Raw genomic sequence first — 27,058 nt, 5'->3', positions numbered from 1 at the left:
GATTTACAGTATCATGTAAGTGTCAGGTGTACAGCACAGTGATCCAATGGTATATACATTTCAGATTCTTTTCCCTTACAGGTTATTGCACAATATTGAATATAATTCCCTGTGCTCTACAGTGGAGAAGGCAATGGCACCCCACTCCAGTACTCTTGCCTGGAAAATCCCATGGGCGGAGGAGCCTGGAAGGCTGCAGTCCATGGGGTCGCTAAGAGTTGGACATGACTGAGTGACTTCACTTTCACTTTTCACTTTCCTGCATTGGAGAAGGAAATGGTAACCCACTCCAGTGTTCTTGCCTAGAGAAGCCCAGGGACAGGGGAGCCTGATGGGCTTCCATCTCTGGGGTCGCACAGAGTCGGACGCGACTAAAGTGACTTAGCAGCAGCGGCAGCTATACAGTAGCTCCTTGTTGATTATCTATCTATACATAGTAGTGTATATATTTTAATCTCAGCCTCCTAATTTATCCCTCCTCCCACCCTGCTTTCCTATTTGGTATTCATGACTTTGTTATATGTGTCTGTGAGTCTCTTTCTGTTTTGGCAATAAGTTAATCTATGTCTTTTTTTTTTCCTCCTTTTAGAGTCCTTGTATAAGTGATATCATGTGGTATTTGTCTTTCTCTGACTTACTTCATGTAGTATGTTAATCTTTAGATCCATCCATGATGCTGCAAATAGCATGATTTCATTCTTTTTTTAATGCTGAGAAATAGTCCACTCTGTGTATACACCACATCTTCTTTATCCATTCATCTGCCGACTTCATATAGAGGCTGAAGATTTTTTTAAACTCCCTCATTAGGTTTGGGGGAAAATGGGATGTCTTGGAGGGCCAGGTACTCCTTCATACTTTCATTACCAGTGGCCACTGCTGAGGCCATTTTAAAATATAATTTTTATCCTTTTAATACTTTTACAGTTTCATTGTTCTTTGGTGTACAGTAGAATTGCATCTTGCTTAAGAATTGAGTTTTAACACCAGCATGTGAATTTTATTTGCCAGTTATACCTTAATAAAGCTAAAAAAAAAAAAAAAAAAATCCACGTGTAAAGCCAAGATCCTCTTTGTTCAGATTTACTCTTGGGAGTCCAGCATTGCTGTCTTTCTTCCGTTACTGAGTTAGTAGGTTTCTTTGAGCACTAGATGAAGTGTTGGCTTTCAGTTAAGGATTTTGTGACTACAAACTCTCTAGAACCACTAGCATTTCATTCTCTGGGAGGAGTTGGGGCATGCGGGGCATGAGACAAGCCGAACGTAGAGCTGGCCTGGGCTTCTGAAACGGGTGGGGTCCTACGCACAAGTTAAACTTTCCTCTTTCTGCTCTTTAGCCTGAGGAGTTGGAGTTGCATAAGCTGAGTGCGCACGTGATGCAGTTCCACTGTACCGTCCTCCTTAAAGCACGGTGAATGAGATGAGGATGCCCAGTTGCTTGAACTTAGTCTTTTGTTGGTAGAAGAGGAGAGCGGGTGTGATTTGGTTAGCAACAGTGTATTGAACTTATTTTATAAAGTGGCCCATTGCACCCTGGATCTTACCTTTTTGAATCGGCCAGGTGGTGGTAGGTTCAAGAAGCAGCACAGCGAGTATTGCTGAGCGACAGAGAGCCAGTGAAGTCCCTGATGCTTCACCAGTAGCTGCAAACCCACCAGCAGTGCCAAGTCAGGCAGAGAGGGAGCTGTGCTGCTGCCGTGCAGGGTCTGCCCCTGGCATCCGGTGTCATGTCCACATGGTCATTTCCAAATGTTGTTGCGTGTGTGCTTGTAGCATCCTGGCCACTTGGCAGTAGAACATCTGCATTTGTGGAATTTCCTCTGATCTAGCTCTAGAGAAGATTCAAAATGAATAATGGAAGAAATGTTGTGGTAAATGTAATGCATGAAATGCAAATGTTTAGCCCATCCCCTTAAATTTACAAAGAAACCCTCAAAGGTTAACCTGCCCATGATCATGAGAGAGCAGCCATTCTGGATTTGAAACTTGAATTGTCTGAAGACTGTTTTGTAGCTTTTCCTAGCATACAGGATTTCTAGATTGAATTGTATCCCACAGTCTATTTGGATTTATTCTGCCTGGCCTACACAAGTGAAGCCTTTCTAAAGTGAATTGCAACAGATAGAACCTCATTTTTGCTTGCTGGTTTACTTTCTATTTGAACTGGAAGCCAAAGTTCAAGATGTGCTCAGAGTTCCTTGTTTGTCCTCCTTTATTTTTGGTTAAATGGCGAATCAGGTGACGTGGCTGCCCTGGGGGGTGTACCTGTCAGCTCTTTCTTTAAGGGAGAGCCTGCTGTCAGAGTTCAGTTAGCAGAAACCTAGGATCCACCACAGCACTGGGATCCACCGCAGTGTTGACTGACAGTACATGGCATGGATTCTGGAGCTGGGCCTTTCTGCTTGACACAGGATTCCTCATGGGCAGTCTCTGCTCTGGGGCTCCCCATTGGCTGGCCAAGGTTTTCTTAGAGCTGCGCTGTTGCTTCCTTCCTTGTCTCCCATCACAGGTGTCAAACCTACAGCATCATAGAAGACTCTCCTTGTCTTCTTCTGCCCCCTCACTTTATCCTTCCCCCTAATAAATTTCCTCTACTTCTGATTCTATCTCAGCATCTGCATCCCAGAGGAACTGAACTATGATAAGCTACATAGGTGGTTTTGAAGGCATTTTCCGGCCATTCTCCGTTAACCAGTAAAAAGTCTCTTTATATTGAGTAGTGCTGAAATGTGACTGCCAACATTTGACTGGCCATCTTTACATTGTCTTCCCTTAACATCAAACCAACATGAAATACGGTTAGATTGTGATGGTTTGTGCACTGCTGTCAAGAGGCAGGGGTCTGAGAACCAACTTTGTCCCTGACCTCAAAGAATTCCCTCTGACACCAGGGACTTTGGAGTCTCTTCCTATAAAATGAGCTGGATGGTCTCTGAATGTTTTTTTTCAGCTCCAAATGTGAAGTCGATTGCAAGAGGAGAGATTGACTCTGGCCAATTGGTTTCAGTCGTGTGACCATTAAACCCAAATTTAAACTGAACAGATTAAAGTTAATACAAAGAAAAGGAATTCAGAAGTTGTGCAGTAATTGTCTCCATGTTGTTGTCCAATTTATTTGTCAGATCAGTGACACCAAATACCTTGGCACAGATTGTACAGCTTAACTAGCAGCTCTGTGTTAGAGTGCTTCTGAGATTTTAATCTCTATGGTAAAACAAGATTATTTGTTAAGTGCCTGGAAATGGAAGTATTATTCCCTACAATATGGAGTAAGAGTAGACATGATTTAATATAATTGGGATTTAGGTTACAAATTCCAAATGCCTCCACTGTATCAGCTGCAGTCTAGAGAGAAACCACTCTGCCTTTACATGTAATGGTAACATTCAATGGCTTATAACACCAATCTGTTCTGCAGCTGAATTTGATAGTAAAAGCCCCTTCCTGCTCTCAGTCCTTATAGTCATATCGTAGTTTTATTAAATATGACCCTTTTAAACCACATTTTCCTCTTTGAAATATAATTCTTTAAAGTTTCTGAGCTTACTAACAATTCTCTGATGTAGAGTTCTTATATATTTTGTAGAACTTGGGTTTCTGGAACTTTGCTTTTATGCAGCTGTTGAATCTAATTACAGATGGTCTTTTGGACCTTGCATGTTTGCATTCACTTGGTCCACCACAGTCATATAGTCAAAGCCAGTGTCATTAGAGAAAATAAAAACTACACATCTGAGAACTCTGAAACCCTCACAGTTCATTTCCCTTTTGCCACCCCATTTATTTACTGTTTCTTATGTGTTGGGTATCTTGATGTGTGTTCTCTTTTTAAATGGCTGTTTTGAGAGGAGCACAGAATATACGATACTGAGCTGATGAGGTGATATATTTCGGCACCTTTCATGTTGAGACTTCATGTTGAAATGTCACGTTGCTTTGTAACGTGAAACTATTGTAAAATCGTAACATGCCTGTTCTTGGGAATGGTGTATAAAATATTTAACAACAGGTCTGGCATTGTCACTGCCCAGGAAGAACAAGTGTTAAACCTCCAGCACCAGTGCTCGCCAATTCTGCCTGGACTGAACATTGGTCACACAGATTCAAAATCTTATGTTATATGCACGTCTATTCTGTTGTTACAGGGAGCCATACAAAAGATAGGACCTGTTTTGTGCCTTTCCTACGTAATTCAGAAAGAATGCGTTCAAACTTCCAGTTTCTTCTCTAACTGGGACATGATTAACCATTTTATATACCTTGCTTTTCTACATTATACCCTTCAGGCAACCCTACAACCGAATTACACTGTGATCAGGTCTCTAACCCTGTTCTACCATACATGTAGGCATTTACTTGATAGAAATTTATTAGCAAGCAGGTACAAAATGCTTCATGTAACTCATCTGTAGAGCTCAATGGAGTCCCAGTTGTCTGTTCTTTTAAGTGCTCTTTGCAGGGATGGGTCACCTGAGTGACCCAACGACTACTTATCGTTGGCCTCAGACAACCAGCAGTCTTTTTAAATCAGTGGTTCTCAACTGGTGCCCGTTTGGCTTTCCTGGGGACATTGAGCACTGTCTGGGAATGTTTCTGTCTTTTGCAGCTAAAGAGCCAGGGGGCGCTCCTGGCGTCGTAGAGACCAGATATACTGCTAAACATTCTGCAGTGCACAGGACAGCTCTCTGCAGCAAGGGGTGATCTGGCCCCAAATGGTAGTGGTATCCAAGGTGAGACTCTGCCCTAAACCAGTGGCTGGACACAGGATTGTTCAGAGATCAAACCTGAGGCACTGTTCGTAAAGTTAGAACCACCAGCCTTGTTCTCATAACTCATGTTCTCATAACTTGTTTGCACAACAGATGTAGGAGTATCTTTATATACGTTCATAACCCTTACATCTTTTTGATAGTTTTCATTTTACCAATAGAACATCTGCTATTTATCATGCTAGTTAATGAACCATTTTCTCTAATAAAATCTCATTTCCAACAGTCACTGTGCTAACTAGCAAGGCATGACTGTTGATCAAGATATGGATAGGTGAAGCCCTGGTTGCAGCCATATCTAACGTTTTAAGCTTCCAAATTGTGGAGTTTTTGATAAGAATACTACCTGCTGATCGCTTCTGGATTGTGCATTGTTTACTGATACGCCAGCAGCACCGTGACTAAGTAATGTGCACACATACCATCCCACTGAGGGTGCTCTCGTCCTTTGAAGTAACGTCACACGCTGCGACAGATTTGTTTCCCAGAAGCTGTGTCTGCTCACCTTCTACAAACTCTTCCCCTCGATGAACTTAATTTCATCTTGGCTACCATGTCCTGAGAGTTTCCCTTGTGGAAGATAGAGGAGTAAGTCTCTTTTCTTGTCTTAGAAAGTCTGAGGTTGACAGTAGGAACAGTGGGTAGGTGAACATGTATAATACAAGACAAAGTCAAAAATATGTGCCCTGAGAGACACGTGGAAAGTTTTATTAGGTGTAAAAGTGTGAGAGGTGGCAAGGGTATGACATGGCAAAAACCACATGAGGGAAGAACATTCAGAAGGTGTTTTGAAACTTGATGGGGGTCTGGACTGGGTCAGTGCGTGGTCACCTGGTGATTTAGCTGAGCTTGAATGGATGTCCTGGTCTCCTGACCCCTCACCAAGTGGATTTCCAAGTATGTCATAGTGCTGGTAAGTTCTGACTTACATTGGAAAGCTGAGGAAGTAAATCTGTGATTTAAAAATGTTTTTTCCCCCCTCTCTAAAACTATAGAAGAAAGCTTGTAAAATTGTTTGTGATTTCATCTAGCACTTAATGTCACTGCTTTTGTCAAGAAGCATGATCTGCACAAATGTTATGAGAGAACTACTGGAAAAATTTAAAGCACTACTAGGGTGCTTTCTGTTCTAAATGTATGTAGCTAACAACCTCCTCACTTCATTGTTAGTTTACTTTTTAATTTGAAAGACCATTTATCTTTGCCTTTGTTCTTTTCAAGAGAATAGGCAGATACGCTCCCAAAGGTGGGGGACATATTCAGTAGGCTGTTGATAGTAAGTTGACAATATGACATGTAGACCAGGGTCCTTTGGGGAAGACAAAACAAACAGAAACAAGTGGATTTAATACAATCCTGGGAGATTGGGTGGGACTTCCAAACTTGGGATCAAGACGTCTGTTGGAAGAATGGTCTTTGTCTTTCATCCCTTGGTCTGTACTCAGCTTCCGTCAGCTCTTACTGTGTTAGTGACAGAACATTTCAGGCTGGGGTTTGCTCACAGCTTGTGTTTAACGCCTCTAAGTAGTCACTGAAAGGTGTCCTCAAGTTGATACTAGCTCGGACATGGTTCACGGTCACTAGTGTGAGTTACCATTTTGAAGGTCACCTTCTGCTGTGGTTTGGAAGCCAGGGCTTTGAGTATAACTCTTTGTTTATTAATCCCACTTGATAAAAGCTCAGTGAACCCTATGTAATTTCTCATTTGTAACAAAAGTCTAGTATTCAGCTAATTGAATACATGGCCACCTTAATTATTTTGTTACAGCTAATTGATATTCACAGTGATCATGTTCTACAGTTTCTAAATGTAATATTACTTTATAAATTTATGGTTCAGCTGCTTCAGATATTTCCATTTTTTTGTCTCTTAGTGTCAGCATGTAGTTTTATTTTCCTGTGTATCATGCTTGATGTAGGTCTAATGCGGAAGAAAGCTCCTTTCCCTGTTCTTACTTGCCTGTGTGAGTTGATAGACGTATAGATTGATTTTTGCCTACCACAGATTATCCTTATGATTGAGAAAGATTAACTCTTTCCCAGTTCATTATATGTGTGTTTCAGATTTGTTCAGTTCAGTTCAGTCGCTCAGTCGTGTCTGACTCTTTGCGACCCCATCGACTGCAGCACGCCAGCCTTCCCTGGCCATCACCAACTCCCGGAGTTTACTCAAACTCATGTCCATCGAGTCGGTGATGCCGTCTAACCATCTCAACTTTTGTCATCCCCTTCTCCTCCCGCCTTCAATCTTTCCCAGCATCAGGGTCTTTTCCAGTGAGTCAGTTTTCGCATCAGGTGGCCAAAGTATTGGAGTTGCAGCTTCAGCTCAGTCCTTCCAATGAATAGTCAGGACTGATTTCCTTTAGAATGGACTGGTTGGACCTCCTAGTAGTCCAAGGGACTCTCAAGAGTCTTCTTCCAACACCACAGTTCAAAAGCATCAGATTTCTTACAAGATTTTCCTGTTTAGATTGATTTAGAATTGTTGCCTTTTCTCAGTTTTAGTAATTTCTGTCTTCATAACATCATCCCGTGGAAAATTTAGCTGATACCTGCTTTGTTTTCTACCTTGAGGTATTGAAATTGAACCCTGGCCCTTAAAGAACTTTGTCATTTAAAATATATAAGCTTTCCTGTAGCACCAGCTCTCCCCTTACATGCCTTGTACTTGATGTGTGAAGTAACAGTACTTCCTCTGAGCTCAGTGATTATGATGTCACTGCGTTTCCAGTGCTGTGTGCTCTGTTCCTCATCTCAGTCTTCCCGGAGCAGCCAGGCCTAAGAGGGCCGAGCTACCATGCCAAGAATCTGTCAGCGTGAAGATTTCTCTAGGAACATACATGGAAAGGTACATGGGAAACTACCTTTATGTCACAGGCGGAATCCCAGTTTTTACTTCTCTTAACTTACTGTATGGTTTGTTGTTAACAGCTTCAGGTCTCTTCTGAAACAAGGAAAGACTTTAAGGAAATACGTACGTGTTGTATACTTCGTTTTGAATCTGGCTACCAGCACTGAGTGCAAACATCAAAATGTTTATGTGTTGGGTTTCTTAAAATTCGATTTCCTTGTTTTCTTTCTCTTGTATATGGCACACTCCAGTTTTCCATAATGATCCATTTAGGTGCTTTCTGTCATGTTTTCAAGCCCAATCACATTATCCAAAATCTAACAGAATCTGAAGACTAATCAGTACACATTACTTTTTTTTTTTTTTAATCAGTACACATTACTTCTTGAGAAGGAATAGCGAACCAGAGACGATGGGGGGAAGCTTTTTATATCCATTTCCCCCCCTAAGAAACGATGCTCCCGTAGCAGTGAATAGCGTAATCCTCTTTGTTGTCATTTGTTCGTTTACAGTGATTCCATGTCCGTCAGACAGGTCTACGTGGAGGTTTCATTCCCTGCAGTTGGTTTACCGCTTTTTCTTAAGTCGTGTGTGACTCTTCATCCTCGGCAGCTATTAGTTTAGCCAGTGTATCCCAGGCTTATTTAAGTTTCCAGGTTCATACTGTGTGACTTTCTCTCCCAGCCTCGCATTAACTGTTTGAAAGCAATGTGCCATTGAGGTGGTGTAGCCGTGTTTCTGGCTCTGTTCTCCCCAGCAGATCTCAGGCTATTGATTCTGTTGACAGTCTAAGGGAAAGACCTGTGATGTCAGCCTGTGGTTGGGTGTTTTCAGGCCTTTGGAGGTGGTTCGTCTTTAGTGTGCATATCTCACCTTTTGACGTATTTCTTTAACAAAATTCCAAGGATTGCATCTTACACTGTGGGAGTTTCTGCATATCTTTTATTTAGGTGGTCATCAACCTTTCAAAATTAAATTTGGTGGTTAGTGTAGTCTCTTTTAGGCTGAAGCTATGTACTTGTGATACTGAATTCTTAATGTTTTCTAAAAAGCCATAGTAGAATATCTGTTACTTTTTTTTTTTTCTTAAAGAAATCTCAGTGTGCAGCACTATGTGAATAAAAGCAACATTATTTAATGTAAATGGTTTAAGAACCATGATTGGTAAGTCATGCATTGAATGGGGAGATAATCAAGTCCTTATACATTAAGCATTTACTAGGTAAAATAATTTTCCATGCTATAAATAACTGTTCAAGTTGTTAATTTTTTTTGTTAGTATAGCTACTTACTCACTCTTTTGTCTTTTGTACCATGTTATATTTCCATCTGATAATCACAGATAAATGTATGTGATAATAATGTTTAAAGTTTTTTTAATTAAAGAAATATAACTTTGTTAAGTCTAAGTAAGAAAACTATACTGCTGTGCATATCATATCCACTGTTAACATCTCAGCAATATTGCCCTTTTTCTGTGTCTACATAATCAGGTACTCAGTTCTTCCTGTCCTTCCCTTCTGCCCCCCAACCCCGTTTCTTAACCAAAATTAGGAATTTAGTGTACACGGTAATTTGTGACCATCCCCCTCCCCTTAATATTTTGAGTTAAATCAAGTATTCTATTAAAGCAGTATTTTTTTAATGGCTCTCAATGTTTGATCATTATGGCCAGACTCAAGTCTTTATAATAAAGAGACAGTATGGTTGTTGGACCATATCTTATTTACACAAACCTCTGTTGTTCCCAGTTTTTTTTTTTAATAATATAAATTTATTTATTTTAATTGGAGGCTAATTACTTTACAATATTGTATTGGTTTTGCCATAGATCAACATGAATCCGCCACGGGTGTACACATGTTCCCCATCCTGAACCCCCTCCCACCACCCTCCCCATACCATCCCTCTGGGTCATCCCAGTGCACCAGCCCTGAGCATCCTCTATCATGCATTGAACCTGGACTGGCGATTTGTTCCTAGTTTTTTTGTTGCTTTAAATAATGTTGGCAGCGTTTTTTTAGATATAAATTTTTGTGTGCTTTTCTTAGTATTTCTTAGAATTAAATGCCTAGAAGTGAAATTAGCTAACTGATAAGCAAATTAACATTAGTAAAGATATACAAATATATTTATAAAATTATTTTCATAAATTTTAATATGCTTTATTTGGATCAACTTAAAAATTTTATATTGTTAAATTCACTCTTTTGTGATACACTGTTGTTTGAGTTTTGACAAATGCATGCAGTTGTCTAACTACCATAATCAAGAGGGAGAATTGTTTCCTCACCTCAGAAAATTCTCTCCTTTGTCTTTTGACTGCAAAGTGTGTTTATTTTTAATATGGAAAACATAAGGAAAAAAAATAATTAGAAACCCTCCATAAGCTTACCACCCTGCTATAACCTCTATTGACATTTTGTTGAGTATCCTTCTGGTCTTTTATTTCTTCTTCCCTACAAAAAAAGAGATCATACTCCCCTTTCTGTTTATAGTCTTTTTCTTTTTTTACTTAGTATATTTTGAGTATATTTTAATTTAACTGCTAGATCGGTTTTTGTTTCTGTTTCTTTGCAATTCTAATTAATCTTATCGTGAATATCTTTGCATATTGCCATAATTACTTAAGTCCTAAAAGTAGAGTGTTTAGATCTCAGTGCATATGTACAGTTTTCAAACTTATTTACATTTTGTCAAACTGATTTTTAAAATGCTTATGCGAATTTATATTCTGACGAACAGTGTCTTGAAGAGCATGTTTTTCATGTATCTTGGGCAGTATTATTTTTATTTTATATTTTTAAATCTGATAGATGAATTATGGAATTGTGTTATTTTAATTTTCATTTTTGATTTCTTGTGGGTTTTTTAAAATGTGTTATGTACATTTTTGTGCAGATTGCTAGTCTGTGTCACTTGGATGTTTTTCTCTTGACTCTTTTTGGGGATGGAGAGCTTATTTTTTAAGTGCTCTTTATGTGAGCAATACTAATTTCACTGTTAGGAGTAAGTATTTCTTTTCATGTGCTTGTTCATTGTGTTTAATGTTTTTTATCTTATGGAGGTTCTCATAAATCCATCTTTCTGCATTTCCTTTATATTTGCAGGGGTATGTGTTCAATTTAGACAGATCTTTCCTCTAGATCATGTAGTCTTGCATATTGTCTTCACACATAATTTTTTTCTCTCTCTTTTTTTTTGTTTGTTTTTTTAAATTTAATTTAATTTAATTTTTTAACTTTACAATATTGTGTTGGTTTTGCCATATATCAAAATGAATCCACCACAGGTATACATGAACCCTGTATACCTGTTCCCCATCCTGAACCCTCCCCCTCCTGTTCCCCATCCCGAACCCTCCTCCTCCTGTTCCCCATCCCGAACCCTCCTCCTCCTGTTCCCCATCCCGAACCCTCCTCCTCCTGTTCCCCATCCTGAACCCTCCTCCTTCCCCATACCATCCCTCTGGGTCGTCCCAGTGCACCAGCCCCAAGCATCCAGTATCGTTCACACATAATTTTATCAAAAATTCTTTCTCCATTGCTACTACTCCATTGTTACTCTATTACTTACTACATTACTACTCCATTATTACTCCTACTCTTACACTCCTGTTGGACTAGTGAGGTTTTTACTGTTACGTCAAGGAGCCATAGATTATGTGCTCGCATATGTGTGTATTTTTTATTTAATTCATTATTTGGTTTTTAAATTACACTTATACTTTCAAGCAGCATGAACTTTCCATTGAAATCTTTATTTAATAGTACAATAATATTCAAATATGTGCCAAGTTAAGCCAGTCCTCTTATTTTTTCCCTATTGTCACCTTTGGCTTGCATTTTAGGTAAATACTGTCCATCTGATTTCTTGGTTGACATTAGGGGAAAAAGTGTTTCTCCTAGTAAATAACTATTTCTCTGTTTTTTACATGCCACAGGATATTGAAGTCAAAGTAAGTAGCAAAACAGTGACCTACAACAAATGTGCACATGAGCTCACCTAAGAGTGTAGTGACAGTCTCCCTTACACAGGTTGATCCAGGTGACCCTTGATCGCATTGCATGGCAAAAGAGTGGGAATGCCAAAATATGTATTTTGCTTCTTTCTTAAAATTTCTAGCTGGGCTTGTGTTCAACATTCATTGACCAAAAAATATGTTAAAAACTTTTCTAACATGGGTGATGTAGGGAGGTTTGTTCTCAGAAATAAAGGTCATTTAAATGTAATAAAAATAGAAACAGCAGTTTAAGAAATGCATTTTTCATTGTCCCTCCCCCAGTTTTATTGAGATATGATTGACATACAGCACTGTGTAAGTGTGAGTTGTGCAACGTAACAATGATTTGACCTACATACCTCCTGCAGTGATGACTGCAATAGGTTTAGTAAATACCCATCATCTCGTATAGACACAACATTAAAGAAGTAGAAAAATATGTTTTCCCTTTTGATGGGAACTCATAGGATTTACTCTCTTATGATCTTTATAAGGTAGAACAGTATTAATGATCTTACCATGTTGGACATTACATTCCCAATGTTAATTTATCTTATAACTGGAGATTTTTGTCTTTTGACCACCCTCATCTATTTACCCCTCTCTCTTCCCCTCACCTCCGGTAGCTACAAATAAGATCTCTCTTTCTCTGAGTGTTTTCCTTTGTTTGTTTTTGAAGCATAACTGACCTGCAGCGCTGTGTTAGTTCTTGGTGTACACCATTGTGATTTGATATTTCTGTATATTGGAAAATGGTCATCATAATACGTCTGCTTGCCATCTGTCACCATGCAGAGATGTGACATAGTTATAGGCTTATAGACTACATCCCCCAACTGCAGTACTTTTCACATTTGTGAATCATTCATTTTGTAACTGAAAGTTTGTATCTTTTAATCACTCTCACTTATTTTTCTCTTCCCCCAGGTACCTCTTCTCTGACAACCACCTGTTTCTTCCCTGTATCTATGCCTCTGTTTCTGTTTGGCTATATTTGTTCATTTGTTTTGATTTTTAGATTTCACATATAGTGAAATCATACAGTCTTTGCCTTTCTTTATCTGTCTTATTTTACTTACCATAATACCCTCTCAGTCCATCCGCTTTGTCCCAAATGGCAAGATTTCAAAGAAATGCATTTTTAATTTAGCTTCAAAAACATCCATAAGAAAGCATTATTTTTTTCAAGGATAAAGATTTTATTGCTTGATTTTTGATTACATAAAAAAGATAAATTAGTTAAATTAAGAGTTATAAAATTACTTTTATTATTTTACTTTTAATTACTTAAAATTATTCAAATATAGAATTAGAATGGTTTTTGTTCTTTTTGCCAAAGACAACTATGCCATTAAAAAGGAAGTAGACCGATACATTTATTTATATGCTGGTTTCACTGGGTATTTTAAGGGTTCTCGTATGTAAGATTTATGTACAAAATGTTATATAGGCGTTTTTTATTGCTCAAGAAAGGTTAATAACTATGTGTCTTTTGCCTGGGATAAAAATCAAAGTTTTATTAAGCAAAATATTAATCCTTGAAATTACTCTTCGAAAGAGAAGTTAAATGAAACTGTCTGTGCTGTATTCTGACATTATCAGAAACATTTGGACAAAGTAGGACACAGCTGTTACAGTTTAAAAAATTACAGTGCAGGCCCATTCTTTACATTTAAATACAGCAATCATCATCCTATAAATGTTTTTTCTACGGCAGAGACCTACTAGCCTGCAAAAAATCTTCATCTTTGTATACGTATTTCTAATGCAATTTATACTTAACTTTTGCTTTGCTGTTACTGCTCTTTCTTAATTTAGTATATTTTTCATTTCTTTTTTTAGGCTAAGCAGCTGGAAGAGAAAGATCGGGTGATAAAGAAGCAGGATGCATTCTACAAAGAGCAGCTGGCTAGACTGGAGGAGAGGGTATGGCTGTTTCTTGTCAGTGATTCTCTTCTCTTAACCACATCTGCAGTGTTCCCAGGGGTGTATTTAAAAATCAATACATTAGAACTGTAACCACTTTTCCTAGTTAAAAAGTGGCCAGGAAGTAAAGAAGCCAACCAGGCTGGTCATTATCAAAGATAATGTCATTTCTGCTTTGGTAGTTTTTCGTGTTGTTGTGTTCCTGGTTCGTTAATAACATTTTACTACTCAGGAACTCCCCCCACATATTTTCCCTTAAACGTTTAGAAGCTGCACTGTCTCCAGGTCAAGCAGTAGAGTGCTATTCCGGGCTCTCCCAAACATTGACTAAACTTGAGCATGTTCTTAGAAGTGGAAATGTTTTGAAGGATAAACTGTCTTTGTGAAAGCTCAGTTTCACTGCACTTGTGGCCAAGAAATGAATGTCTTTTTCAAAACTGGTGGACAGGAGCTGAATAATAGGACTCAGGAGAAGAGTTAGGATGGAGAGAGGAGGAAGTACCTCTGGTCTCCATTTCTATAGAATTTGACAAAGACTCGAGGAAATTGAGACTGAAACAGAAGGAGGCAGTGGGCTTAAGATTGGAAATTTCGGGACCCTATCAGTGCCCCTGTTCAATGAAATATTGTATTGTCTAGGATAATTTCATACCCAGACCATGAAGTTGCAAAGCTAGTTTTCTCTTTGCTTTGATTGAGACCTCCAAATTTGATTTGGAATAGCATGTTTAGTAAAAAAGTAGAAACTAAGAAATAGACTATCAGACTCCATTCAGTACAAATATTTGTATGTTGTCTTCACCTCTCTCTGTGTCATTGAACTTAGTACTTCTTGAATGTAGGGACCATTTTCTCATTGATTCAGCAGATGTATGTATATGTCAGTCTTGTATATGTCAGGCCCTGATAGTGCCAGAGAGAAGCTAATGAAGAAAGTGAACTGAACTGCTGCCCTTGTGGAGCTTAAATTCATTAAAACCCTGTCGGCATGTTGAATGGCAGATTATAATACATGCACACAGTGGAGTGGAAAGAGGAGTCCCAGGGCCTAGGAGTGCGGGTGTGGCGCTGGGTGGAGGGACCTTTCTAAGAGGTATCTGGGTGTGGGAAGCAGGCCAGGACCAAGCCCTGAAGCAGGGTTGTGCTTGACATGTTTGGAAAGGTTAGATGGCTTGTGAGTTGCTGTCTTCAGTAAGAACTGAAGCAAGAGGGACTTATTAGGTTGATGCAAAAGTAGCTGCAGTTTTGGACTGTAAAATTTTAAATCATAACTAGGCTCAAATATATCTTTATTAATCAAAATAGGAACCATTGCAATAAACACATTTTTGCCAACAAGAAATGACCCTTGAGCTATGGTTTGCAGAGGACTGATTTAGTGCATGGGTTTCGACATCTGGGGGCTTAGATTCAAGTCCCTGTACTGGCATCTACCTGCTGCCTATCTAGGAGTGGTGGTGGTGGTTTAGTCACTGAGTCATGTCCGACTCCTTGTGACCCCATGGACTATAGCCTGTCAGGCTCCTCTGTCCATGGGATTCTCCAGGCAAGAATACTGGAGTGGGTTGCCATTTCCTTCTCCAGGGGATCTTCCCAACCCAGGAATCAAACCCAGGTCTCCTGCATTGCAGGCAGATTCTTTACCAACTGAGCTATGAGGGAAGCCCTATCTTGGAGTATTATATGTAAACTTTAGCTTTCCTCAGCTATAAACTGAGGATTTTGTAGTACCTACCTCGCTAATTTGTAAAATGAGATAATTCTCATAAATTAACTGTAAGACTGTCCAACCGTTCAGTCAGTGGTAGCTCTTCTTTTACTTCTATCCCAAACACTGTTTCTGATGTAATGAGTAAATATTATCTGAATCAAATGAACGAGTGAAAGTTTTTCAGGTGATTAACCAGGAACCTGCTTTTCCCCCCACCCAGTGATAGTTTTCTTTGCCTTCAAGTATTACTGTGCTAGGTATGTTGTGAAGTTCTCATCGATCACTGTTACATATTGCCCATTTCTCATAAATCACCAGTTTCCTAGAGATAGTGATTGGTTTGAGGCACTGAGAGGATGGATTTACTCTTGGCCAATTAAAGATGGTGCTAGTGGTAAAGAACCCTGCTGTCAATTCAGGAGACATAAGAGAAATGGGTTTGATCCCTGGGTTGGAAAGATCCCGTGGAGAAGGACAAGGCAGTCCACTCCAGTATTCTTGTGTGGAGAATCCCATGGATCAGAGGAGACTGGTAGTCTACAGTCCATGAGGTTGCAGAGAGTCAGACCACAACTTAGCAACTAAGTTTCCACCACGGGCAATACCTCTCACATTCTTAAAAAGTTTACTTCACATCCATGTCGGCTTTGATAAAGCTGGCAACATTTGCAATGAAGCAAGTATTTGAAAAACTTTAAAATGGCTTCGACTTTCTTTGTCCGTGAAGAGTTGATACCTTTGCCTATTGGTTCTAAGAAGGGTGACATTGGTGTACAGTTAAATTACACTTATTACTCCTCCTGAGTTGAAGAAAGGCAGAAATTATCTCAGATGTCTGGGGAACCAGCTGATACGAATACCAGGGAGGAGAAAGCTCCATTCACACAAGGGAATGTCTAATTGATAACGAGTGTATTAAAGTAGAATCTAGAGACATCCCAAGCTGTATTACAGAACTGCTTGTGTTTCACATGCTCAGTAGACTTGGCTTCATATTCTCAAATGACCATAAATTTCTCACTTTAAAGTAAAAGAAGCACAATGAGATATTAAAATAACTCTTAGAGATATCATGCCATAGTTGCATCATGAAATTTGCATCAAGTCGATGAAAATGGATGGCTGAGTAATAAGATTATGAGTCATCAAAAAGTGATAATGTACAGATGGTTAACAAACACATGAAAAGATGCTCAACATCACTCATTATTAAAGAAATGCAAATCAAAACTACAATGAGATATCACCTCACACCAATCAGAATGGCCCTCATCAAAAAGTCTACAAACAGTGAATGCTGGAGAGGGTGTGGAGAAAAGGGAACGCTCTTGCACTGTTGGTGGGAATGTAAATTGATACAGCACTGTGGAAGGTGGTATGGAGATTCCTTAAAAAAAAAATAGGATTAAAACCACCATATAACCCAGCAATCCCACTCATAGGCATATACTCTGAGGAAACCAAATTGAAAGAGACACATGTATCCTATTGTTCATTGCAGCACTATTTACAGTAGCTAGAACATGGAAGCAACCTAGATGTCCATTGACAGATGAATGGATAAAGAAGTTGTGGTACATATACACAATGGAATATCACTCAGCCATAAAAAGGAACATATTTGAGTCAGTTCTGATGAGGTGGGTGAACCTAGAACCTTTTATACAGAGTGAAGTGAGTCAGAAAGAGAAAGATAAATACCATATTCTAACACATATATACAGAATCTAGAAAAATGGTACTGAAGAATTTATTTACAGGACAGCAATGGAGAAACAGACACACAGAATAGACTTATGGACATGGGGAGAGGAGAGGAGGGGGTGAGATGTATGGAGAGAGTAACATGGAAACTTACATTACCATATGTGAAATTTACTGTATGTCTCAGGAAACTCAAATGGGCTCTTTATCAACCTAGAGGGGTGGGTTGGGGAGGGAGATGGGTGGGGAGGTTCAAAAGGGAGGGGATATATGTATACCTATGGCTGATGCATGTTGAGATTTGACAGAGAACAGCAAAATTCTATAAAGCAATTGTCTGTCAATAAAAAATAAATTTTTAAAAAGTGATAATGTATACAATTACTGTGGCTGCTAATGTAGCTGACAGGCAGATGGTATGGTGGTCTTAGAAGTTATCCTGGGAATGACTGTACAAGATATCATGTCCCTTCTTCATTAATAAGACCACCTAGTATTCCATTGATGGTTTCAGCAGTTCATCTAGTTAAAACAGAGAAGATAAGTACTTGTATCCACTTTTAAACTTACATTTTTAAACAGGAATCTGGACTTCATAGTCGATTAAATGATTCTGCAACTTATGTAATACCACAACCATTTTTCCTTACATTAGCCACTGCTGGATTCTGCATTTTGCATCTTTTAACACAAAGTGTGCAGAATTTCTAACAGAAATGGTTAGACATTGTACTTTTTTCACTGTAATCACAAGAAAATCCTCCTTACAATCTTCTGCATTAAGTTTAGAAAGTGCTTCATCTTTGCACACCTAAATGTCTCTCAAATATTCCAAGGTGAAATCCAACTGGAAAAAATTCAGCTTAGCTACTTTTAGGAATGGCAGTAATAAACAAAAATAAGATATTATAGAAATGGACAGAAGACACCAGGAGGTTGAATACTACGAAAGTAATTTTATGATTTTTAGTATCTTGCACACAGAGGAAAATAATATTTTTATAAAAAATATTTATTTCTTTGGCTGCACCGAGCCTTAGCTGTGGCACCCTGGATCTTTGATCTTCATTGCGGCATGTGGGATCCACTGCCCTGACCAGGCATTGAACCCTGGGCCCCCAGCATTGGGAGTGCAGAGCCCTAGCCATTGGACCACCAGGGAAATCCCGAAAATACATATTCTTTAAGGGGCAACAGCTTATATTTTGGAGAAGGCAATGGCACCCCACTCCAGTACTCTTGCCTGGAAAATCCCATGGACGGAGGAACCTGATAGGCTGCAGTCCATGGGGTCACTAGGAGTTGGACACAACTGAGCAACTTCACTTTCACTTTTCACTTTCCTGCATTGGAGAAGGAAATGGCAACCCACTCCAGTGTTCTTGCCTGGAGAATCCCAGGGACGGGGGAGCCTGGTGGGCTGCCGTCTGTGGGGTCGCACAGAGTCGGACACAACTGAAGTGACTTAGCAGCAGCAGCAGCAGCTTATATTTGTTAAGCTCTTTCTTACCTCATGTAGTATGCCCTAACTGAAAAAAAGCTTGAGTATCAATTCCCATTGGTTGATGTAAGAAGCTTGAGAGAATTAATTCCCGATCAGTGATTGATGAAAGGAATCACGGAGCAGCTTTCGAGGAAAATGTTCTTAAATGTTTTTAAGACACCTTTGCCAGTCCCTATGGGGCTTCTCTGGTGGCTCACATGGTAAAGAATCCACCTGCAAAGCAGGAGACCTGGGTTTGATCACTGGCTTGGGAAGATCCCCTGGAGAAGGGAATGGCAACCCACTCCAGTCTTCTTGCCTGGAGAACTGCATGGACAGCAGAGGCTGGCGGGCTACAGTCCATGGGGTTGCAAAGAGTCGAACACTTTCACTTGTCTGTCTGAGCCACTTTCACTTGTCAGTCCCTCAGGTAATTCTCCACAGTGCTGTATGTCTCTCTTAATGTGCCATGTTTATGCTGATTGTGATTAGTTACCTGTGTTTATCTGGTGAGCACCTTAAGGATAAAATCATTTTCTTATTTCTGTATTTTACACAACGCATGTGCAGTGATTGAATCCTGCAGTTCCTAAGTTTATGCCATAAGGTTAGATTCAAGCCATTCATGTACAGTTTGTAAGCATTTGCAAAATATTTAGTTTCGCTTTCATTAGTTAAATTAATAATCTAAATCTATCCTATGAAAATATCAAGTTTAACTTTGAATATCTGAATATGTATAGCATCTTCATCATCCTCATAGCTAACAGTAACATCTTTTGAGTATTTATGTTGTGCTGGGCACTTTGCATAGATTATATCATTTTATTCTCATAAACAACCCTAGGAGGCTGTCAACCCTGTTGTTTAGGTGAAGATCCTACAGGTTCAAGTAATTTGCCCGAGAATATACAAACAAAGGGCTTCCCAGGTGGCTCAGAGAGAAAAAAATCCATCTGCAGTGAAGGAGCCTCAGGAGACACGGCTTTAGCCCATGGGTTGGGAAGATTCCCTGGAGAACAAAATGGCTACCCACTCCAGTATTCTTGCCTGGAGCATCCCCTGGACAGAGGAGCCTGATGGGCTGCTCAGTCCTTGCGGTCAAAAAGAGTCAGATAGGACTGAAGCGACAGAGCACATAAGCATGCATACAGTCAAAATGTGACCTGAATTTGAACCAGGTCCAACATCCGAGCTGTTAGCCATTGTCCAAAACCATCTTTAATGCTTGTCAGTTCTGCACTTTAGAGTTAAATCCTGCTGATTGCTTTGTTAGTTCTATGGGTAGTAACTTAACTCCTTCTGGCTTCTAATACAGTGTTTTAGGTCCTGATGTTAAAACTTGATCAGTGTTACCATGTAACCTGGAAGTGTTTAGCATTCAAAATGCTTAATTCCCACCCCCTCCCCAGGATTTGGCACTTCCTGGGAAAATTTGACCAGAAGGGCAGCAGCAAGGTCATATTACTTAGTAACTGTGGCATGACACCCCTAAGAATTACTTTAATGTCTAGTTGCGCTGCTTGTACTTTGAAGGAAGAAATTCAGTTATTCAAGCAGTTTAGAAATGTCTTTGGGGCATCCCATTCATTCATAGGTTCACAGTGTCGCTATGGGATAATCATCTCATTCCATCTCTAGGATGAAAACAAATTTTCTGTTTTATCAGCTGTTTGATGGTTATTTCATGAAAATCTGAATTTGCCTGCTCCTGAAACATCCGTTGCCTGGGTATTCTTCAGAAGAATGTGTGTTTTCCCATAGTCTGTTAGCCTTCCGGAAAGGAATGGAGAGGCAGGACTAAGTCCATGGTAGAAGAGGACAGAGTCCAGTTTCTTCCAGGATCTTCTGGGATGAAGGACCCCTCCCTCCCTCTCCCAGGATATCTAGAGATGTGCGTTCTTTGATGATGACTGTGTCTTGCATGTCTAACTTCTCAATTATAAACTTGCATTGAGTTGCTCAATGAAATCCACTTTGCTCTTGGCGTTCCTAAGAATGGTGGGGTTTGGCACAGCATGAAGAGAGCTATAAAAGCCCTAGTGGCTCGAGTAGCCGAGGGAGATCAGAGAGCTTAGTTGGAAACCATTACAGTGTTCAGATCAGCGGGGTAGTGCGGTTTGTATTGTTTCCAGTTTGCAGGTTCCTCTGGATTTCGGCAACTATTTGCATACACGCTGCCGTCAGCCCCATACAATTAAGAAGGAGAGGGAATTATACAAGCTGAGTGAAGGAGAGTGATGCAAAGAGAATGGTGAAAGATAAATTGTCATTAAGAAGAAAAGTACTTTACTAGTTCATCACCTGTGGAGAGAGTTGCTAATTAAATTCTAAGGTCATGCTTACATCAAATGAGCAAGTTTTCAAAGCCTTTTACTTACAGTGGGTGGCGTATCTTCTATTGCATCACAGTGTTGGACTCATCTGTATGATTAATTGGCTGTTTTGATTGCTTGACTTCTTCTTTGTCAGTTGGTACCTTCATTTCTGTATTCCTCTCCACAAAGCTTGAGGGGGAAAATGCCACAAATGATGATAAAGAGAAATGACAACAGAACAGATTATTGCCGGCCCTGTGTGCTCCTTATGGAAAGAAATTATTGGTGCTTTTGTACTATCAGATGAAATCTATCATTGTAAAAAGATTTCATTGAGTGGAGCTGGGTCAGCCATTTCAAGGGATTAATGCAGGATGGAATTTCAGTCAGACCACTGGCATCTGTGATCCTAAAACATGAAGATTCTTTTTTGAGGTGGGTGTAGAGCAATAACTACTTAGACTCAATTTAAGGGATAAAAAAAGCCCTTTGATACTCTTCCTCTTCGGTACTTCTAAACATTTGTCCATGATCCAAGGTCATATGGGTAGCTCATATACACTGAATTGTGTGTATGTTTTGGCCAGATGCTGAGATATAGCAAGTTTAACTCAGTAGTTAAAAGCATTACTTGGTGGGAGATATTCCTTGGTAGTTTATGCTAGTTTGCATTTGTCAGTCTAGAAAGAGAGATTATTCCATTGACACTTGGAACTTTTGTACTGGCCTCCTCATTCATCTTGAAATCAGGGCAGTTTCTCTAGTTACCAAGAGTTGCAAGAAACAGATAAAGCTCTCTTGTCCAAGAGTTTGTATGTTGAAGGCATAGAAACCAGTGTCACTTTTAATTGTATTGCTGTTAACAAATGACAGAGATTTCAGTGAAGTGGTTTTTAGCATATACCTTTTGTTAATCAATGAGTGTTGTTTTTTTTTAAATAATTAACAAGTATTGATAGTTCAAATAAATGTACTTAGATGTTAGCGGTTAGGTAGAGAAATTAATAAGGCTCAGTATCACTATATCTCTTGTTAATATAATTGAAACAGTTATTTATAACTTAGGTTCAGAGACTGAACCCTTCTGCACTTTTACTGGGCTCCCTAAAGGAAGTTTATTATTGCAGACTTTCCAAAAGTAGCAAGGAGGGTGGACTCCCCCCCACCCCAATTTTGCTCTACAGAACAAGGGGCAAGAAAATCGATACAGTGGGGGTCTTATCCTTAATTCATTATTCAGTAAGTCCTCCAAACGCATTGACTTTTCTGTTAACCTCTCTGAGTTTTCTAATGGGAAATGTGCCATGGGTAACCTTGAAATGCTTTTTTAATCTGGCTTTAGGGATATGAGAGTTACATTTTTTTTTTTCCGGGATGAGCTGTTAAAAGTGCATCCAGTTAAAATGATCCCTTTAACTGGAGCCAGTTTTTCTGTGCCTAACTTTAGAGGAAAGATTTGCAAATGATGGGATCAGCACTTAATTTGGGGCTCTATTTACCATGTAGGCTGTCAAGAAGTATTAACCTTAAGGTAAGATGAGAATGTGGAATACAAAGCTATGAGCTGATGGCACAAAGTACACCAGGTATTAAATAGCATTATCCATCCTGCTTGCTACAGTAAATAGGATTTCACTATTATGATGTGTCAGGGCTTTCAGGGAAATCACATTTACAAGACACTAAACTGCCATCCTCTCTGCTGAGCAGCTTTATTCTGGGATCTTGCTTTCATATTAATCCTGTTGGTTAGGAAATACTTGTAGCAATTGTGCATGGAAATTATAATTTAATGATCTCTTCCTTTTCTCTATTCAGAGCTTAGAATGGACCACTGTGCTTTGGTAGCGATAGCCCCAGGGCTCTGCGAAAGAGATAATGTGCAGTTCCAGCTTTAAAGCCCAGTATTGCCTTTCTGCGAGCTCTTGTAATGATCATAAGTGCTAAGATGCCAGCAGTATGGGCTGCATGCTTTCTCAGCTCTTCACATCTCCTTTACCCTATGAGAGGCGGCACAATAAACTGGATTCTGTTTACCATGACTGTTTTTCAGTGCCACCTGAATGGGTAAAGACCAGGTAGAGAAATGAAGTGTGATGAAATCTAGGGAAAATTAATTCTGCTTTTACAGATTCTGTTTGTTCTGTCTGGGGAGGCTCAGTAGGCTGTTTGCTTTGAAAAACAATTAATACCCCCTTTCCTTTCTCTGGGATCTTTTCTTGCTATTGATAATAATGTTGCGGCCAGGAAGGCATTCTGTGTTTCCTGTGTATTTCCTGTGTGTGTGATTGAAAATGAGCTAAATCTCTTGAATTTTCTTTGCATCCAATTTCATCATTAGTGATTGTTTTGCTTCTTGATACCATGTTTATTTATAAATTTCAAATGCACTCCATTTAGGCAAACCAGCCAGTGCTCATTTCCCTATTTTCCTGACTGAAAAATTAAACAGCATGAATATTAATTCTTTTAAGGGAAATTGCAGGGCTGGTATTGGAAAATGCTCTTGAATCTCAGTTTTATGTCCAGACCATCAGCCAGCTGTGCCTCTGTAAGGGATTACATCTCAACACATTAGCTTCCTTAAGAAAGATGTATTTGGTCATAAAACATTTGCAAATAATATTATCTCAGAACAAAATCAAATAAAAAGTGCCCATGTAAAGCAGATTGGCATGGTAAGGACAACATGAAATTAAGGGAATTTAAATCTAACCTGACCATGGAGACTATCTAAGATAGGAGTTTAACCTTGGTGGTGTTTCTCAGAATTGGGGGCAGGGGGGTAGGGTTTGAGGGAATCCTCGACATTGAGCATTCATTCGAACACACCTTTGTTAATCTCCTCTGGTGAGACAGGCGCTGTACGTAGATACAGTGATGAATACAAACAGCACCAACACCTGTTGGCATCTGCTACAGAGCTTTTGCTCGCCATGGTGGACCCATGTAGGGTTTGCCAGGCTTTCTTCCAGAGGGGAACTGTTTCATGAGGAGAAAGCCACTGCTTTTGTCCCTTCAAGGTCTAAAGATCAAGGGATTTAGAGGGGCATTTTGTGGGTTGAAGAGATTCATCAGGTTAAATGCTCAGATAAAGACCCAATAAACTGGTTACCTTCAGTGGCAGTCTTTGGAAATAAATGTTAAATATGTAAGTTCCATCAAGACCAGAACTGTTTGTGCTTTTTGATCACCATAATAGTGCCTGGCACATAGTAGGTGCTAGATAACTTTTAAAATTAACGTGTTAGTCAGGAAGTGGGATGGGTTCCTTGGCCAAATAATTTTGAAGAATGTTAAGCTTAACTAAGCAGAACAGATTTCTTTACTGTAGTCCTTCTCTGAGTTTGTGTACATTCTGAGCTTCCAAGATGAGAATACTGCATGCCATGTTTCAGCATTATACTTGAACCATTAAGTCTCTTTTTCAAGAAACACTCATTAACTTATTCCAGCCCACCATCTGATATTTTCTGTGCTCTACCTAATGCTACTGCTTAGCATTTTTTGAGTTCTTCCTGATGTGCATCCTAGAATGTAGAGGTCAAGAAGCCATAGAATTTCATTGATAGAGTTCCTAATTTGAGGGCTTCTGAGGACCTGGACCCTCCTGGAATTGCCTGCGTGTATACTGTGTTGTAAAAGAGTGGACAGAGGAGAAAGAGACCCAGGGAGTCTATAGTTCCTCTGGAGGGCTCTGTGTTCTGACTCTATACTCTTCAGAATCTCTATTCTCTCTAACAGTCTTTGAGAAAGCTATGCCCACAGTAGCTCAGTTTCATCAGGGCCCTCCCACTACAGGACACTTCAGTTCAGTTCAGTTGCTCAGTTGTGTCCCAACTCTTTGCAACCCCATGGACTGCAGCACACCAGGCTTCCCTGTCCATCACCAACTCCCGAAGCTTGCTCAAACTCATGTCTGTCGAGTCGGTGATGCCATCCAACCATCTCATCCTCTGTCATCCCCTTCTCCTCTTGCCTTCAATCTTTCCCAGCAGGACGCAGAGCCATGCCCGTTAACCCAAGAGTCATACATCCTCATATGAAGAATCGGGCGTGTAGAATGCCCCCAAGGATCAGGGTCCCCATAGAAATTTTCTTCTTTTTTCATTAAATCGAGTAGAGGAATTGGATTTCATAAATACTGAATTACCACCGTGGATCTTTAACCCACAAGTGTTTGCCAAGACCCAGAGCTGGAGGAACAAGGAACAACATTTTTCATTCCTTCATGATCTTGAGTTTTCTGTGCCCCTTCGGAAAAGACTTTGGAAGTAGTAAGATTTGCTAGCCACGATCAGAAAAATCGTGCAGTCTGTGTCCTCACAAGTTCAACAGTCCTTCTCTGTAACCTCATTCGCCTTCACACAAGAATCCAGGGAGGATAGTGAGGCCACAGCACTGCCCCTCATGACTTGCAGTTTCACACCAGATCTCTGAGATCAGTGCCTCCCACATAGTAGGTGTTTGACAGATCTTTGTTGAGTAAACAAGTAAAGGAGCTTTCAGCAAGTAAAAGGCTTCAATCTTCAGACTGGCCCAGATACCTCAGGTATACGTCTTCCAGGTGACTTAGTGTACACTTCCCGCCAAGCTACACGTTATCCTGCAGGTTTTGCAGAGATTCAGACCCGGGTCCTTCTGCTCCAACCATGCCAGCTGCTAATATTAATGCAACAGCCTATCTTACTTATATAGAATTAAACAGTGCAGATGCCACTATTTGGGCAAAACTTTTGAAGTAAATTAAATCACATTGCCTAAGTGATGTTCTCATCCATTACTTTTCTGTGACTTGAGGCAGGGGTAATCCATTTTATCCACAAACCCTGCCCTAAATAGAATCCCAGCTTCATGAGTTATCCCCAAACTTGGCTTTTGGTGAAAATGTTCATGAGTACTTTGCACTCTGGACGTCCTTTCTGTTCCAAGGCTATTGGCCGAGAAATATAGTATCATTAGAATCAGCATCATATTAAAACAGCTACCATGTATTGGGGCTCCCTGGTGGCTTGGACAGTAAAGAATCTGTCTGCAATGCAGGAGTCCTGGGTTTGATCCCTGGGTTGGGAAGATCCTCTGGAAAAGGGCATGGCAACCCACTCTAGTATTCTTGCCTGGAGAATTTCATGGACAGAGGAGCCTGGTGGGCTACAGTCCTTGGGGTCACAAAGAGTCTGACACAACTAAGCAACCAACACTTTTCACCGTCTATTGAGGGATTATCATAAGCCGGGCAGTGCAGAAAATGTTATAACAAATCATTTAACTCCAGGACAGACCTCCAGGGAAAGGTGTTTTTTTCCTTTGCCACCTGACTAGGTACTGATTTTGTTCTTTGGGCTTAGAGACATCAGGTAACTTGTGCTAATGTTTCCCAGCTAGTGCAGCCAGGCCTCTCTCTGTCTCTTCACTGACTGCCTCTCCTTCTGTGTGACCAGTGAGCATCTATGAGACTCCCTTAGGCTTACATCTATTACTCAATTCCACTCTCCCAGACTTAAAGAAGAATTTTGGTGGAAGTGGGCATGACAGTTCTTGTTTAGACCCAGTAGAGTCAAATAACAGATTCTCAGCCATGTTTCCTTTAGCAGCATTTGTACTTGACTTCTTTTATCAACTAAACACCCGTAGTCTTACTTAATCGTGGGTCATATTCTACAGTAAAGTAACAGTGATAAAGCATGATTGGATGTTGGATACAGAGAGTATGGCTTTAGTACATAGACTGAACTGATGGAGACACTGTCAGTAAGGAAACAGTACAGGTTCTGTGGATTGGGCCTTATCCTCTGAGGTGATGGGTGGAAAAGATGAAGGACCTGGAAATACCAGGGGGAGAAATAGCTGGAAATCAGAAGGACAGGCTAGATCAGCCATGGGGATGCCGAGATCTAGTGGGGTGACCATTGGGGGAAGCAGGTGGAGGGTTCAAGAGTGATCAGGTAACTCCCACTGCCACTTGGGCACTCCTGCCCTTGCCATCTTCCTTTGTAAGGGCCCACTTTGCAAAATTGCTTCCAGTAGATCTCTGACAGAACCCTTGAAACTCTGTGTCCACAGCAGTCCTGCCCATTTTGCTTGCTCTTTAGATTGTGAACCTATGGAAATTTGGAGTATAAACTTCCTGCGAAGTTAGATTATAGTCATACAAATATGTATTTACTGTTAATTTCCTTTTTCTAGTTTAAGGCCAAAGATGTTGCTCCTAAATTAGAGCTATTTGAACTCAATTCAGGGGCTTCCCTAGATTCTGCCACAGAATTAACTCAAGTAATTAAATCAATGTCAGA

General features: G+C 40.0%; 1 protein-coding gene across 2 annotated transcripts in view; it reads left to right on the top strand.

Moving 5' to 3' along the window:
* The window catches only part of CHCHD3 (coiled-coil-helix-coiled-coil-helix domain containing 3), a 285,897-nt gene that overhangs the window by 171,462 nt on the left and 87,377 nt on the right, over positions 1–27,058 (top strand). The window contains exons 5-6 of one of the 2 annotated variants that reach the window (XM_025291546.3): positions 11,564–11,578; positions 13,466–13,549. In XM_025291546.3, coding sequence (XP_025147331.1) covers positions 11,564–11,578; positions 13,466–13,549 — 99 coding nt within the window. The remainder of the gene's footprint in view (positions 1–11,563; positions 11,579–13,465; positions 13,550–27,058) is intronic. The other variant, XM_006047727.4, reaches the window with a different exon arrangement.

This window comes from Bubalus bubalis, chromosome 8 (genome assembly GCF_019923935.1).
Source record: "Bubalus bubalis isolate 160015118507 breed Murrah chromosome 8, NDDB_SH_1, whole genome shotgun sequence".
Lineage (NCBI taxonomy): Eukaryota > Metazoa > Chordata > Mammalia > Artiodactyla > Bovidae > Bubalus > Bubalus bubalis.
Note: the sequence above shows the minus strand (reverse complement) of the source record. Positions and strands in the feature narration are given on the sequence as shown.